Below are 15,303 nucleotides of genomic sequence, written 5' to 3' on the forward strand. Positions count from 1 at the left end.
CTCCCTTTACAGGCGACGGAAAAGAATAACAGAGCGGCTAAAAGAGGTCAATATATCTGAAATGGGTAGGGAGACACTGGTCAGAGAAATAGCAAGCATCGAACTTAAGCTAAAGGAATCTTATAGGAGTCAGGAATCGCGGGAAGAACTAAAAGCCATAAATGAAATCGAAAGAAACCCAAAGTATTTCTTCTCCTATGCCAAATCAAAGTCGAGAACAACATCCAGTATTGGGCCCCTACTTAAACAAGTTGGGTCCTACACAGATGACAGCAAGGAAATGAGTGAGCTACTCAAGTCCCAATATGACTCAGTTTTTAGCAAGCCGCTAACCAGACTGAGAGTCGAAGATCAAAATGAATTTTTTATGAGAGAGCCACAAAATTTGATTAACACAAGCCTATCCGATGTTATCCTGACGCCAAATGACTTCGAACAGGCGATAAATGACATGCCCATGCACTCTGCCCCAGGGCCAGACTCATGGAACTCCGTGTTCATCAAGAACTGCAAAAAGCCCCTATCACGAGCCTTTTCCATCCTATGGAGAGGGAGCATGGACACGGGGGTCGTCCCACAGTTACTAAAAACAACAGACATAGCCCCACTCCACAAAGGGGGCAGTAAAGCAACAGCAAAGAACTACAGACCGATAGCACTAACATCCCATATCATAAAAATCTTTGAAAGGTTCCTAAGAAGCAAGATTACCACCCATCTAGAAACCCATCAGTTACACAACCCAGGGCAACATGGGTTTAGAACAGGTCGCTCCTGTCTGTCTCAACTACAACAAGGTCCTAAATGCACTAGAAGACAAAAAGAATGCAGATGTAATATATACAGACTTTGCAAAAGCCTTTGACAAGTGTGACCATGGCGTAATAGCGCACAAAACGTGTGCTAAAAGAATAACAGGAAAAGTCGGTCGATGGATCTATAATTTCCTCACTAACAGAACACAGAGAGTAGTCGTCAACAGAGTAAAGTCCGAGGCAGCTACGGTGAAAAGCTCTGTTCCACAAGGCACAGTACTAGCTCCCATCTTGTTCCTCATCCTCATATCCGACATAGACAAGGATGTCAGCCACAGCACCGTGTCTTCCTTTGCAGATGACACCCGAATCTGCATGACAGTGTCTTCCATTGCAGACACTGCAAGGCTCCAGGCGGACATCAACCAAATCTTTCAGTGGGCTGCAGAAAACAATATGAAGTTCAACGATGAGAAATTTCAATTACTCAGATATGGTAAACACGAGGAAATTAAATCTTCATCAGAGCACAAAACAAATTCTGGCCACAAAATAGAGCGAAACACCAACGTCAAAAACCTGGGAGTGAACATGTCGGAGGATCTCACCTTCAAGGACCATAACATTGTATCAATCGCATCTGCTAGAAAAATGACAGGATGGATAATGAGAACCTTCAAAACTAGGGAGGCCAAGCCCATGATGACACTCTTCAGGTCACTTGTTCTATCTAGGCTGGAATATTGCTGCACACTAACAGCACCTTTCAAGGCAGGTGAAATTGCTGACCTAGAAAATGTACAGAGAACCTTCACGGCGCGCATAACGGAGATAAAACACCTCACTTACTGGGAGCGCTTGAGGTTCCTAAACCTGTATTCCCTGGAGCGCAGGAGGGAGAGATACATGATTATATACACCTGGAAAATCCTAGAGGGACTAGTACCGAACTTGCACACGAAAATCACTCACTACGAAAGCAAAAGACTTGGCAGACGATGCAACATCCCCCCAATGAAAAGCAGGAGTGTCACTAGCACGTTAAGAGACCATACAATAAATGTCAGTGGCCCGAGACTGTTCAACTGCCTCCCAGCATACATAAGGGGGATTACCAACAGACCCCTGGCAGTCTTCAAGCTGGCACTGGACAAGCACCTAAAGTCGGTTCCTGACCAGCCGGGCTGTGGCTCGTACGTTGATTTGCGTGCAGCCAGCAGCAACAGCCTGGTTGATCAGGCTCTGATCCACCAGGAGGCCTGGTCACAGACCGGGCCGCGGGGGCGTTGACCCCCGGAACTCTCTCCAGGTAAACTCCAGGTCCAGGTAAACAACTGCTAAATAAGTCACCATGGGCCCAAGGAAAGCTAATGCAAGCCCTTTAGTAAAGAAAGTGAGGAACACGATCGAATTCAAGAAGGAAATCATTGAAAAATATGAGAGTGGAGTGCGTGTTACAGAGCTTGCCAGGATGTATGGCAAGCCCCATTCAACCATAACTTCGATCGTGGCGAAAGGAAAGGAAATAAAGTGTGCTGTTGTTGCAAAAGGGGTGGATATGCTGACAAAAAAGGAGATCACAAATCCTCGAAGAAGTGGAGAGGTTATTGTTGGTGTGGATTACCGAAAAACAGTTAGCAGGAGATAGTGTTATGCAACAGCAACAGATCACAGCTCAGGAAACTGCTGCAGAGGAGGAGGAAGAGAGATGGAGGAAGGTGCCTTCTTCAAAGATTAAGGACATTTGTGCAAAGTGGACAGAAGTGCAAACCTTTATGGATGAACTTCACCCTAACAAAGCTGTTGCAGGCTGTATTGGCAACATGTACAATGACAGTGTTGTGTTCCACTTCAGGGAAATCTTAAAGAAACGCCAGAAACAGACCTCTCTGGACAGATATTTTGTGCGACGGGTCCAGTGACTCTCAAGCTGGTCCCAGTGGCATTAAAAGAAGAAGTAATCCCAGATATGGACTTCATACCTGAAGTCCTAATGGAAGGAGATTCTCCTTCCAAAAAATAGTGTACACCTTCCTCCTGTACCCTCCTCCCATCTTCCATCCATGCAGAAGTCTTCAGTAAAGGTAAGTGTAATGTTATTATTATTATTTTAACTATATGTACTTGATTTCTGATTGTTTTCATTATGTAAATCTTTATTTAGTTTGAAAAAAATATTTTATTTTAATATTTTTGGGTGTCTGGAACGGATTAATTTTATTTCCATTATTTGTTATGGGGAAAATGGTTTCGACTTTCGGCTGGCTCTCTGGAACGGATTAATCACGAAACCCGGGGGTCCACTGTATGTATGTATGTATGTATGTATGTATGTATGTATGTATGTATGTATGTATGTATGTATGTATGTGTATATATATATATACATATATTATATATATATGTATATATATATATATATATATATAATATATGTATATATATATATATAATATATGTATATATATGTAAAAGTAGGCCTTAGACAAGGATGTGTGATGTCACCGTGGTTGTTTAATATATTTATAGATGGGGTTGTAAGAGAAGTAAATGCGAGGGTCTTGGCAAGAGGCGTGGAGTTAAAAGATAAAGAATCACACACAAAGTGGGAGTTGTCACAGCTGCTCTTTGCTGATGACACTGTGCTCTTGGGAGATTCTGAAGAGAAGTTGCAGAGATTGGTGGATGAATTTGGTAGGGTGTGCAAAAGAAGAAAATTAAAGGTGAATACAGGAAAGAGTAAGGTTATGAGGATAACAAAAAGATTAGGTGATGAAAGATTGAATATCAGATTGGAGGGAGAGAGTATGGAGGAGGTGAACGTATTCAGATATTTGGGAGTGGACGTGTCAGCAGATGGGTCTATGAAAGATGAGGTGAATCATAGAATTGATGAGGGAAAAAGAGTGAGTGGTGCACTTAGGAGTCTGTGGAGACAAAGAACTTTGTCCTTGGAGGCAAAGAGGGGAATGTATGAGAGTATAGTTTTACCAACACTCTTATATGGGTGTGAAGCATGGGTGATGAATGTTGCAGCGAGGAGAAGGCTGGAGGCAGTGGAGATGTCATGTCTGAGGGCAATGTGTGGTGTGAATATAATGCAGAGAATTCGTAGTTTGGAAGTTAGGAGGAGGTGCGGGATTACCAAAACTGTTGTCCACAGGGCTGAGGAAGGGTTGTTGAGGTGGTTCGGACATGTAGAGAGAATGGAGCGAAACAGAGTGACTTCAAGAGTGTATCAGTCTGTAGTGGAAGGAAGGCGGGGTAGGGGTCGGCCTGGGAAAGGTTGGAGGGAGGGGGTAAAGGAGGTTTTGTGTGCGAGGGGCTTGGACTTCCAGCAGGCATGCGTGAGCGTGTTTGATAGGAGTGAATGGAGACAAATGGTTTTTAATACTTGACGTGCTGTTGGAGTGTGAGCAAAGTAACATTTATGAAGGGATTCAGGGAAACCGGCAGGCCGGACTTGAGTCCTGGAGATGGGAAGTACAGTGCCTGCACTCTGAAGGAGGGGTGTTAATGTTGCAGTTTAAAAACTGTAGTGTAAAGCACCCTTCTGGCAAGACAGTGATGGAGTGAATGATGGTGAAAGTTTTTCTTTTTCGGGCCACCCTGCCTTGGTGGGAATCGGCCAGTGTGATAATAATAATAAAATATATATGTATGCATGTATATATGCATGTTCATTTCTAGAAAAGGGAGGTCAGGTCCAGTTCCTTGGATCAAGAACTTGCTGGCATCAAGGAGCCTCCATGTAGAGGGAATACAGTACATCATGTACATTTAACCTGGCATGACCTGGTAAAGCAAATTTGATTTACAGTGGACCCCCGCATAGCGACCTTAATCCGTGCAAGAGGGCTGGCTGTTATGCGAAATGTTCGCTATGCGAATGAATTTTCCCCATAAGAAATAATGGAAATAAAATTAATCCGTGCAAGACACCCAAAAGTATGAAAAAAAATTTTTTTTACCACAAAAAAATGTTAATTTTAGTACACACAAACTGAAAAAGGCATGCACAATTACATGACACTTACTTTTATTGAAGATCTGGTGATGATTGATGGGATGGGAGGAGGGGAGAGAGAGTGTTAGTGTTTAGAAGGGGAATCCCCTTCCATTAGGACTTGAGGTAGCAAGTCCTTTTCTGGGGTTACTTCCCTTCTTCTTTTAATGCCACTAGGACCAGCTTCAGAGTCACTGGACTTCTTTCGCACAACATATCTGTCCATAGTGGCCTGTACCTCTCGTTCCTTTATGATTTGTCTAAAGTGGTTCACAACAGTGTCATTGTAACAGTCACCAGCACGGCTTGCAATAGCTGTGTGAGGGTGATTTTCATCAAAAAAGGTTTGCACTTCAAGCCATTTTGCACACATTTCCTTAATCTTTGAAGTAGGCAATTCCTTCAATTTCTCTCTCCCCTCCTTTGAACCAGTTTCCCCAGGTCTGGCCTCTTGCTCTTGAAGTTGATCTATCAGCTCATCAGTGGTTAGTTCTTCATTGTCCTCCTCCACCAACTCTTCCACATCCTCCCCACTAACCTCCAACCCCAAGGACTTCCCCAATTCCACAATTGATTCCTCAACTGGTATACTCCTCTCAGGGTTAGCCTCAAACCCTTCAAAATCCCTTTTGTCTACACATTCTGGCCACAGTTTCTTCCAAGCAGAGTTCAAGGTTCTCTTAGTCACTCCCTCCCAAGCCTTACCTATAAGGTTTACACAATTGAGGATATTAAAGTGATCCTTCCAAAACTCTTTTAGAGTCAATCGAGTGTCTGTGGTCACTTCAAAGCACTTTTGAAACAGAGCTTTTGTGTACAGTTTCTTGAAGTTGGAAATGACCTGCTGGTCCATGGGCTGCAGGAGAGGAGTGGTATTAGGAGGCAAAAACTTCACCTTAATGAAGCTCATGTCCCCATAAAGTCGCTCTGCCACGTCTGTAGGATGACCAGGGGCATTGTCTAACACCAGGAGGCACTTAAGGTCTAATTTCTTTTCAGTTAGGTAATCTTTCACATTGGGGGCAAATGCATGGTGTAACCAGTTATAGAAAAATTCCCTAGTGACCCATGCCTTACTGTTTGCCCTCCACAGCACACACAAATTATCCTTGAGGACATTCTTTTGCCTGAACGCTCTGGGAGTTTCAGAGTGATACACTAATAAAGGCTTAACTTTGCAATCACCACTAGCATTGGCACACATCAACAAAGTAAGCCTGTCTTTCATAGGCTTATGTCCTGGGAGTGCCTTTTTCTCCTGAGTAATGTAGGTCCTGCTTGGCATTTTCTTCCAGAACAGGCCTGTTTCATCACAATTAAACACTTGTTCAGGTTTCAGTCCTTCAGTTTCTATGTACTCCTTGAATTCATGCACATATTTTTCAGCCGCTTTGTGGTCCGAACTGGCAGCCTCACCATGCCGTATCACACTATGGATGCCACTACGCTTCTTAAATCTCTCAAACCAACCTTTGCTGGCCTTAAATTCACTCACATCATCACTAGTTGCAGGCATTTTTTTAATTAAATCGTCATGCAACTTCCTAGCCTTTTCACATATGATCGCTTGAGAGACGCTATCTCCTGCTAGCTGTTTTTCATTTATCCACACCAATAAGAGTCTCTCAACATCTTCCATCACTTGCGATCTTTGTTTCGAAAACACAGTTAAACCTTTGGCAACAACAGCTTCCTTGATTGCCGTTTTCTTGCCCACAATAGAAGAGATGGTTGATTTTGGTTTCTTGTACAACCTGACCAGGTCGGTGATACGTACTCCACTTTCATACTTATCAATGATCTCTTTCTTTATTTCAATAGGAATCCTAACCCTTATTGCTGTAGGGTTGGAACTAGAAGCTTTCTTGGGGCCCATGGTCACTTATTTTCCAGAAACAGCACCGAAAACACTGTAATAATACGAAATATTCCGAGTGTATGCTTGAATGTTACCGCGGAGGCTGGCTGGTAAACAATGGCACAGGCGGCACATGTGAGGCTGGCTGAGGGCGCACATTGGACGCGTCTCGGACGAAGGCCGCTGAGCGGGTTTTTGTCCACTATGCGGGGCAAAATTTTAGCGAACAAAGCGTCCGCTATGCGGATTGTCCGCTATGCAAGGCGTCCGCTATGCGGGGGTCCACTGTATTTCCATTGGAATAATTTCATTTTTCATAAAGATTTGACTTTATTATTATATTATTTTAGTTTTAATATACATATTGCAGTGTCATAAATATACACCCACATAAAACAAATCACACAGAAGACAAGACTGCTTACCATAAGCTTTTGTTTTCAATATACTGAAATATGTATTTGTTGCACACCTAAATTATTATTTCATAGGATTACCCTGCCTTTTGATGCACTCCTTAAGTTTCCTAGGCACTGATACAGCTAACTTATGGAGGATAGAAAAGTTAGTATCTTCCCCATACCTGCTTAATGTCACTCAAGATTTTGGGATTAGAGAACACATCCATGCCATGATGTTTAAGCTTCATAAGTTTTAAATGTTCTCTATTTGATTTAAGTCCAGTGAACTTTCATGTCAGTCCTTAAAGTATGGAAAACTCACATTAATTTAGCCAGTTCTTTATGTCTTTGGCAGTATGGAAAGGGATGCTGTCTTCCATACAAAAATTGCCTTGTAACTTCTCAAATCTGTCAGGAAAATAGTTTGTTGAAGGCATACTTAGGGAAGTACATATTTATAATTCCTATTGTACAGCTCAGCTACTTACAGAGGTGCTACTGACTTGTTATAGAGTACAACTGAAGCCTGCTAAACACATTGGATGCTTGCATGGGGGTAAGATGCTCTTGATCCTGGGTGCTTTATGACCAGTACCTGTTAAGTGCTTGGTTTTTAATATAATTGAAAATGATCTTGATCCAAGAAATTGGAATTGCCCTTCCTTTGCTCAAACCACACATGATTACCTCCACCACTGCCATGCCTCAGGCACCATATGACTTCTGAGTTAACCTCTAGGACAAATACCATAGTATTGCTATATTAATATTAGTAGCAATTAATTTTTTTAAACGTTTACCTAACAGTTAATAAAGCAGTAGCAATCTCTTTAACATTGCCACTTTCAAAATCAAACTGGAGAATTCCATCTTTCAGTTTTCTTGAATCATACAGTGTATTGTTGATTGTCTATCATTGTGCTTCTCCTGGAGACTAGAAATATTTACACCATAACAATCTCATTACTATCTATATTTAGATCATGCTGTTTAAATTACTATAGTTTTACAGCACAGTCACCAGTATATAGAAGAGGTTCATAATAACATTACTGAGTGGACATTTCTGCAGTTATCGTTAAATGCATGGAAAATTATCTAAAGCATTCTGTGCATGTTTCATTTCTTTCAGGTTGTGAACCAATAGCTGGGATGGCATAGGATGACTGCTGCACTCAGGGCTTCTAACTGTATTACAAGAAGCAAGTGCCTTCTCTCTTGGAATTGCATTTTTGTTTGCAACTAAATGGAGACAAGTAGATCAAGTGATATCCTCTTCAGCCAGACTTCCACATTATAAAGGCCCCAGGTATGTGAGGTGCAACATTATTTGATTTTTCAAAGAAGAAACCTTTAGTACTAGATAGTAAATGTTTAGTTTAATTTCATATGTTGTTTCCATTTATAGAATTCGCTTATGATGTCATCAGGTGTAACCAGTATTTAATAACCTGCAAGTACACGAATAAATAAAAAATATCAGTACCATAAATGGATACTGTGCTTTAAATTTTGTATGCCAAGACTATTGAAAACCTACTTTACAGTACATACGTACTATTTGGTTTTGTGTATTGTAATAAGAGTTTTAAATAAATACCCATATTTCTTTTTTTTTGTCTCTGCATATGTGGGATAAAGCTCTCTAAGCTTTATCCCACATGTAGCTTTAAAGTTAGAGTATGTAACCAGAATAACCATGCTAGAAACCACAGCATATATAAGCAGGCCCATTTAAGATTTGGGGAAAGGCTAGAGGGGCCATTTTGCATACCATAGTCTCAAGCTCAGTGGGGCCTCAAATTTAGGCACTTTTTAAATGTGACATTTGCACTGAAGAATGGCAGAAAAATATTGTCTGTTAAGTGAAAACTAATGAAACTGTCAGACTTTTTTTTTTTTTTTTTTTTTTGTAGGTGCTTTATCGTTGTTTTCATGTCTTTTGTTGTGATTTTATTTATGGCTAACAACATTCAAAAAGGGGTAAAAGGCATTTTTTAAATATGTGATATAGTTCTGTAAATGACTTAATTTTGTTTATCTATATATCATTTTACCTGTAAATCCTGCAGCCTTATTTAGCAAATTTGAAAGTTGTCTTTTTTATGTCTCCTTGGAATAGGGCTTCTCAGATCATGCTTGAGCAGGTGCATCCTTCGAGGATGCTGCCTAGATCAAATCAAATCAAAGTTTATTCTCTATAAGGATTACAATGCGGGGTTTACAGGTTTTGGTTATTGTGTGGTTTACGTGTAATAAGATACTAATTACAGAGGGGGCCACTAGAACACCTAGCATGGCTAGGCATTTTGGGCTGGTGATGTGCTCTGAATTCAAGGAATCAGAGCTACCCTTCCCTTTCTTAGATCAAACCTAATTACCTCCCATTCTCTAGATACTCTATGACCCCTGTGGGTTTAGCACTTCTCCACAATTATAATAATGCTGTAATTATGCAGGAGGTGCAAATATATGCCATATATGTACAGTATTGTGCCTTTAATATTGCATTTAATCCCCTTTAATAAAATTGTTTGTCATGTGAGATACATTTAGTAAGTTATTTTTTCTTTAGTATAAGTGATGTTTTCATTAAAATGGCACATTACAGTGTACAATATACAGCATGTGATATACAGTATACAGTGGAACTTGGACTTACAAGTTTAATCCATTCCATGACCTAGCTCTTAACTCAATTTGCTCATATATCAAATCAATTTTCCTTATTTAAATTAAATGAAATGCCATTAATCTGTTCCAGCGGAATTCCTGCTCTTGGGAGGCAGGACAGAATACTTCAATATGATGCTAATATCAACTCTACAGCTTATGCATCTATCAAAATTCATCTAATATGACATAATAAACAATATAAATAACATAGAAACATGATATATACTCTAGAATGAATAAAATGTCATTATGTGATGAGTGGTAATGGCGGCCATTGCCGCTGCCGCACTGACCATATCTTCCCATTCTTCCCCTTCTGAAAACAGAGTGTTTGTGAGGCTTACTGCACTAGGTCACTAGTTTCATAAGGAAAACACTGAAACAATGTATTTATGAATAAGAAATATTGTATAAAAACATAATAGAGAATGTAAAGAAATAAACTGGTTTTATAAAGTGGACGTACATATTTACCTGGGAGAAGAGATGGAGGGTGGAAGGGTGGAAGATAGTCAGAGCGGCGTCCCTCAACCCACAACCCGGACACCTCCACCTCGCTTGTTTATCTATGATTTCATGAGCATCATCATCTTTTTCTTCTCAGCACTGTCCTTTGCACTTATTTTCTTAGGACCCATGGTTAGAAAAAAGAAATTTGGCAATAATAACATGAGAAATGCTTCCATTGTGACATAAATGCATGCACAGCTCAGCTGGTGTTGTGGCGTTCGCTGCACCAACTAGTGGCAGTGTTCCGAAGCTCGTTCGTCATTATTAATACGTATTATTATTATTATTATTATAATTATTATTATTATTATTATTAATTTAGGTAACTGGAGCACAGATCCAGTTCCCTAGATCAAGAGCCCCTCACCAGCATCAAGGAACCTTGATGCTGGTGAGGGGCTCTTGATGTAGGGAATTGGATCTGTGCTCCAGTTCCCTAAATTAATAATAATAATAATAATAATTATAATACAGGTCGGCCATCACTAATCTGACAATCAGTTATCTGGTTCCATCATTAATCTGGCACTAATTTTGGCTTGCATAATTTCAAATTTCATCATTATACTGACTCAAATCATTATACTGACTCAAATTTCACCATTATACTGGCTCAGAAATTGTGCAAATGGTTGAAAATCCACAGCAGCAAGCCAGTGGAGGAGAAAGCAGTGATGAAAATGAGGAAGATATAGCAGAAAGAGTCTTTATTGATAGGTTAATTCAGTTGACAGGTGAACTGCTGAAAGGTCTGGAGCAACACAGTTTTATAAGTGAACAAGAAATAATGAATGTTTACATGCTGCAGGATAAACTAATCAAAGAAAGGCCTAACCACTCTGTAATCTGGCAAACTCACTAATCCGGCACACTACAGGTCCCAATGATGCTGGATTAGTGATGGCCGACCTATAATAATGTGTAATGATGAACTTCAAAACACTGCCACTAGTTGGCGCAGCGAATGCCAAAACATCCACTGAGCAGTGGAAGTATTTCTCTCGTGCTCTGCTTGCATTTTTTACAGTTATCTGGCCAAATTTCTTTTTTCTAACCATGGGTCTTAAGAAAGTAAGTGCAAAGGACAGTGCTGAGAAGAAAAAGAGGAAGATTTCCATGGAATTAAAGCATGATATCATAGATAAACAAGCGAAGTGTGCTGGTTGTGGATTGAGAGGGAAGTTCGCTCATAACTTGGATGTTGGCTTGTAACTCAGAGCAAAAAATCAACCGAGTGACAGCTCGTATCTTGAAAAACTAATATGTTGGGACACTCATAAGTCAAGGTTCCCCTGTACAGTGATTAAGACTATAATAAGTTAAACATACTAGTTAATTATTAAGCAAATAAGACTGAGTTATTGTATATTACTTCCTATATTAAAAAATATGAATATCGAAATTCATACAAACTTGTATTTTTTCTCTTGACAGTGTGTGTATTAACTGAAGTCTAATAGATGAAACAAATTAACTGAGATATACTCCATTTATGGGTTATCTTACTTAACTTGTAATGTTTGGATGTGTGATAATGCTACAGACAGTATGGACTCTTCTACACAAAAAGTCCAAGAGCTGCAAGATGAGCCTGTGGCCACCTCTTCAAGTTTTTCCGGAAATCTTAACAGAGTGAGTATTTTGAATACAGCCTCTTCTCACTTAATGATGGAGTTCCGTTCCCAAGATCATGTTGGTGAATGAATTCGTTGCTAAGTGAGGAGCATACTATAATGGTACTGTGCTTGTGTCAACCATCTTTTATATTGTTTTAATGTCACCTTTGCACCATTTACAGTGGAACCTCAAAAATCGAACTTAATCCGTTCCAGGAGCTAGTTCTAAATTCCAAAAGTCTGAAATTCGAAGCAATATTTCCTGTAAGAAATAATGGAAATACAATTAATCCGTTCCAGAAACCCAAAAATATTCATACAAAAAATACATTTTATAGAGATTAATTACAGTTTTTACATACAACAAATACTGTAGTTTTTTAATTATGTATAGTAATACTACATATAAAGTAACATTTTTACTTACCTTTATTGAAGATTGGTGATGGCATGTGGAAGATAGGGAGGAGAAGAGAGGGAGTTGGGGTTAGTGTTTGGAAGGAGAATATCCCCCTCCATGAGGACTTCAGGTAAAGCCCTCTCTGGGGTTACTTCCCTTCTCTGTCTTTTAATGCAACTAGGACCAGCTTGAGAGTCACTGGACCCCTGTCTCACAAAATAACTGTCCACAGTCCTCTGTTTCTGGTGCCTCTTTAACATTTCCCTAAAATGGGACATGGTTCTGTCACTGAACTTGTTGCAAAGATGGCTTGTTTCAGCTTGCTCAGGGTGGTACTTCTGCACAAACATTTGGACATCATTCCACTTGGCACAAATCTCCTTAATCTTTGAAGAAAGCACCTCATCCACTCCCTATATTAACATCTTTCGCAACATCAGCTTCCTTGATTTGTTCTTTCTTTGACAGGATAGAACCGATGGTCAGCTTGTTTTTCCCATACATCCTGGCAAGCTCAACAAGTCTCACACCACTCTCATACTTCTGTATTATTTCCTTCTTCACATCTATGGTGTTTCTCACTTTCTTTACCACAGGGGTACCACTAGCAAGTTTCTTTGGGCCCATGGCAGCTTATTTCACAGTCCCACAAGCACTAAACACAACGAAATAATCGTAAAATGCGTGAATGAGAGCGCAGGTTAGTGTTCACTCAAGCATAAACAAAGCTAGACTGCTCACGGCGCCTGCACGGGGACGCGGACAGAGCGGGCTGGCAGACAGGTCCCATACCCGGCGGTCCGAAAATAGGGGTGCGTTCAATAATAGGGACACAGTTTGTCCGAAAAAATGGTCCTATTTTCGAAACGTTCGATATGTGATATGTTCGATTTTTGAGGTTCCACTGTATAACATTTCTGGTATATTTTTAAATGTTTATTCAGTAGTGTGCTGTATATTGTAATAAACAGAATAGAGGAAGTCAGCTCTATATACATTATTTAGGTATGCATACTGGTCAGAGAGCCCATCGTAAGTCCGAGTTGTTGGTAAATGAGTATGTTGCTAAGTGAGGAGAGGTTGTATTGATGATGCTATTGCTCATTGTCCATGGGGAAGTGAAACAGAATTCTTCCTCCATAAGCCATGCTTGTTATAAGAGGCGACTAAAGTGCTGGGAGCAAGGGGTTAGTATCCTCTTTTCCTGCATATATTACTAAATTTAAAGAGAAACTTTCATTTTTCATGTTGAGCCACCCTGCCTTGGTGGGATATAGCCAGTTTGTTGAAAGAAGAAGTTACTGTGCATGAATTGTTTTAACCCTTTCACTATCAAGATCCCTGCTCATAAACTTGCTATTAGTGTCAAAAATATTCCCCCCCCCCAAAAAAAAAAAAAAAAAAATTCTTACCAAAATCTTAAGAATAATTTTCTGAGTACAGTGGAACCTTGCATGCGCTGGATATCGGACTTTTCGGATTTCAGACACTTTGTTTGTGCGAAATTTTGCTTCAAATTTTGGACCTTGTCCCGGGAATCACACGTATCATATGCGTCCGCCAACCCGGGGAGTGCTGTCAGTCTGGCTCTGTCACTGCTTGAGTGAGCATTCATCCGAAACATTTCACAATTTTTGTGCTTGTTTATTGATTGTGACTGCAAAATAAGCCACCGTGGGCCCAAAGAAAGTTCTTAGTGCCAGCCCTTTGGTAAAGAAATTGAGAAACACAATAGAATTAAAGAAAGAGATTGTAGATAAATACGAAAGTGGCGTACATTTAGCCGACCTTGCCAGGATGTGTGGGAAGTTGAAATCAACACTCTTTTCCATCCTGGCAAAGAAAGTAGAAATCAAGGAAGCTAAAGTTGTGAAAGGGGTGAATGTCACCCTGACCAAGCTGACACAAGCCATATCTGCAACATGTTCAGTGACAAAACCTTGTATCACTTCAGGTAAACCTTAAAGAGATACCAGAAACAGAGCTCTCTGGACAGTTTTTTTGTGCAACAGGGGTCCAGTGACTCTCAAGCTGGTCCTAGTGCCAATAAAAGACAAAGAAGGGAAGTAACCCCAAAGAGGGACTTGATACCTGAAGTCCTTATGGAGGGAGATTCCCCTTCCAAACAATAACCCCAATTCCTTCTCCCCTCCTCGCCTTCTTCCATATGCCAACAAGAGTCTTCGATAAAGGTATGTAATGTTTATATTTATTTATAATTTTTTTCTATATGTAAAACTATAGTTATCCTTTAAAAAATTAATTTTTTGTGAATATTTCTGGGTGTCTGGAACGGATTAATTGTATTTACATTATTTCTTATGGGAAATACTGCTTCGGTTTTTGCACTTTTCAGATTTAGAACAACCTTCTGGAATGGATTAAGTGCGAAATCCAGAGTTCCACTGTATTATAAAAGAAAAAAATTTTTGACGATCATTTGTTACCGAGATATAGAGGCGTGAAGTTGACAGAAAGTGAACCGCTGGCGGCAGCATCAGCGACTGGCGCTCACTCCTTGATATTATTTTTACTTTTTGTATATATCCACTTGTTGTATGCAACACAATAAACACACAAATATTGTTATCATAATATTATTTACAGAACTTGTTTACACAAAACAATAATTAAAAATGCTGTTTATTACTATTGTTCTGTAATATATATACACACACAGTAACTGGACATGTTCCTAGAACTGCTACAGTTTGTGGAACTCTTTGAAACATGGTGTTATGTACAGTGGTGTTTTACACTCCTCACACAAAATGAGTGTCTCTGTGGTTTTGGGGGCGGGTTGTTGTGGTTGTGGTTGTGCAGGTTGTTGTGGTGTTTGGGTGGTTGAAGGTGGCCTTTGTTGTGGATGTGCTGAGTCAGCGGCATGGCTACCAGCATGGGGTGGCGCTGGTGCCACATGAAGTATTACACCACCACCACCTGCTGCTGCATGTATATTATCCATCCCAATTGTAACATTATCCATTACCCATACTGTCTTTCCCCCAACCATGCTGTCTTCCCCACCACCCACACCGTCTTCCCCACCAACCATGCTGTCTTCCCCGCCATTCACATGGA

At 40.2% G+C, this 15,303-nt stretch overlaps 1 protein-coding gene across 2 annotated transcripts in view; it reads left to right on the forward strand.

Annotated features, from left to right (window-relative positions):
* Positions 1-15,303, forward strand: part of LOC128693245 (serine-rich adhesin for platelets) — a 43,305-nt gene that overhangs the window by 13,721 nt on the left and 14,281 nt on the right. The window contains exons 2-3 of one of the 2 annotated variants that reach the window (XM_053782789.2): positions 8,153-8,329; positions 11,641-11,838. In XM_053782789.2, coding sequence (XP_053638764.2) covers positions 11,731-11,838 — 108 coding nt within the window. In that variant the 5' untranslated portion in view covers positions 8,153-8,329; positions 11,641-11,730. The remainder of the gene's footprint in view (positions 1-8,152; positions 8,330-11,640; positions 11,839-15,303) is intronic. The other variant, XM_053782790.2, reaches the window with a different exon arrangement.

The sequence above is a fragment of the Cherax quadricarinatus genome, chromosome 28 (assembly GCF_038502225.1).
Source record: "Cherax quadricarinatus isolate ZL_2023a chromosome 28, ASM3850222v1, whole genome shotgun sequence".
NCBI lineage: Eukaryota > Metazoa > Arthropoda > Malacostraca > Decapoda > Parastacidae > Cherax > Cherax quadricarinatus.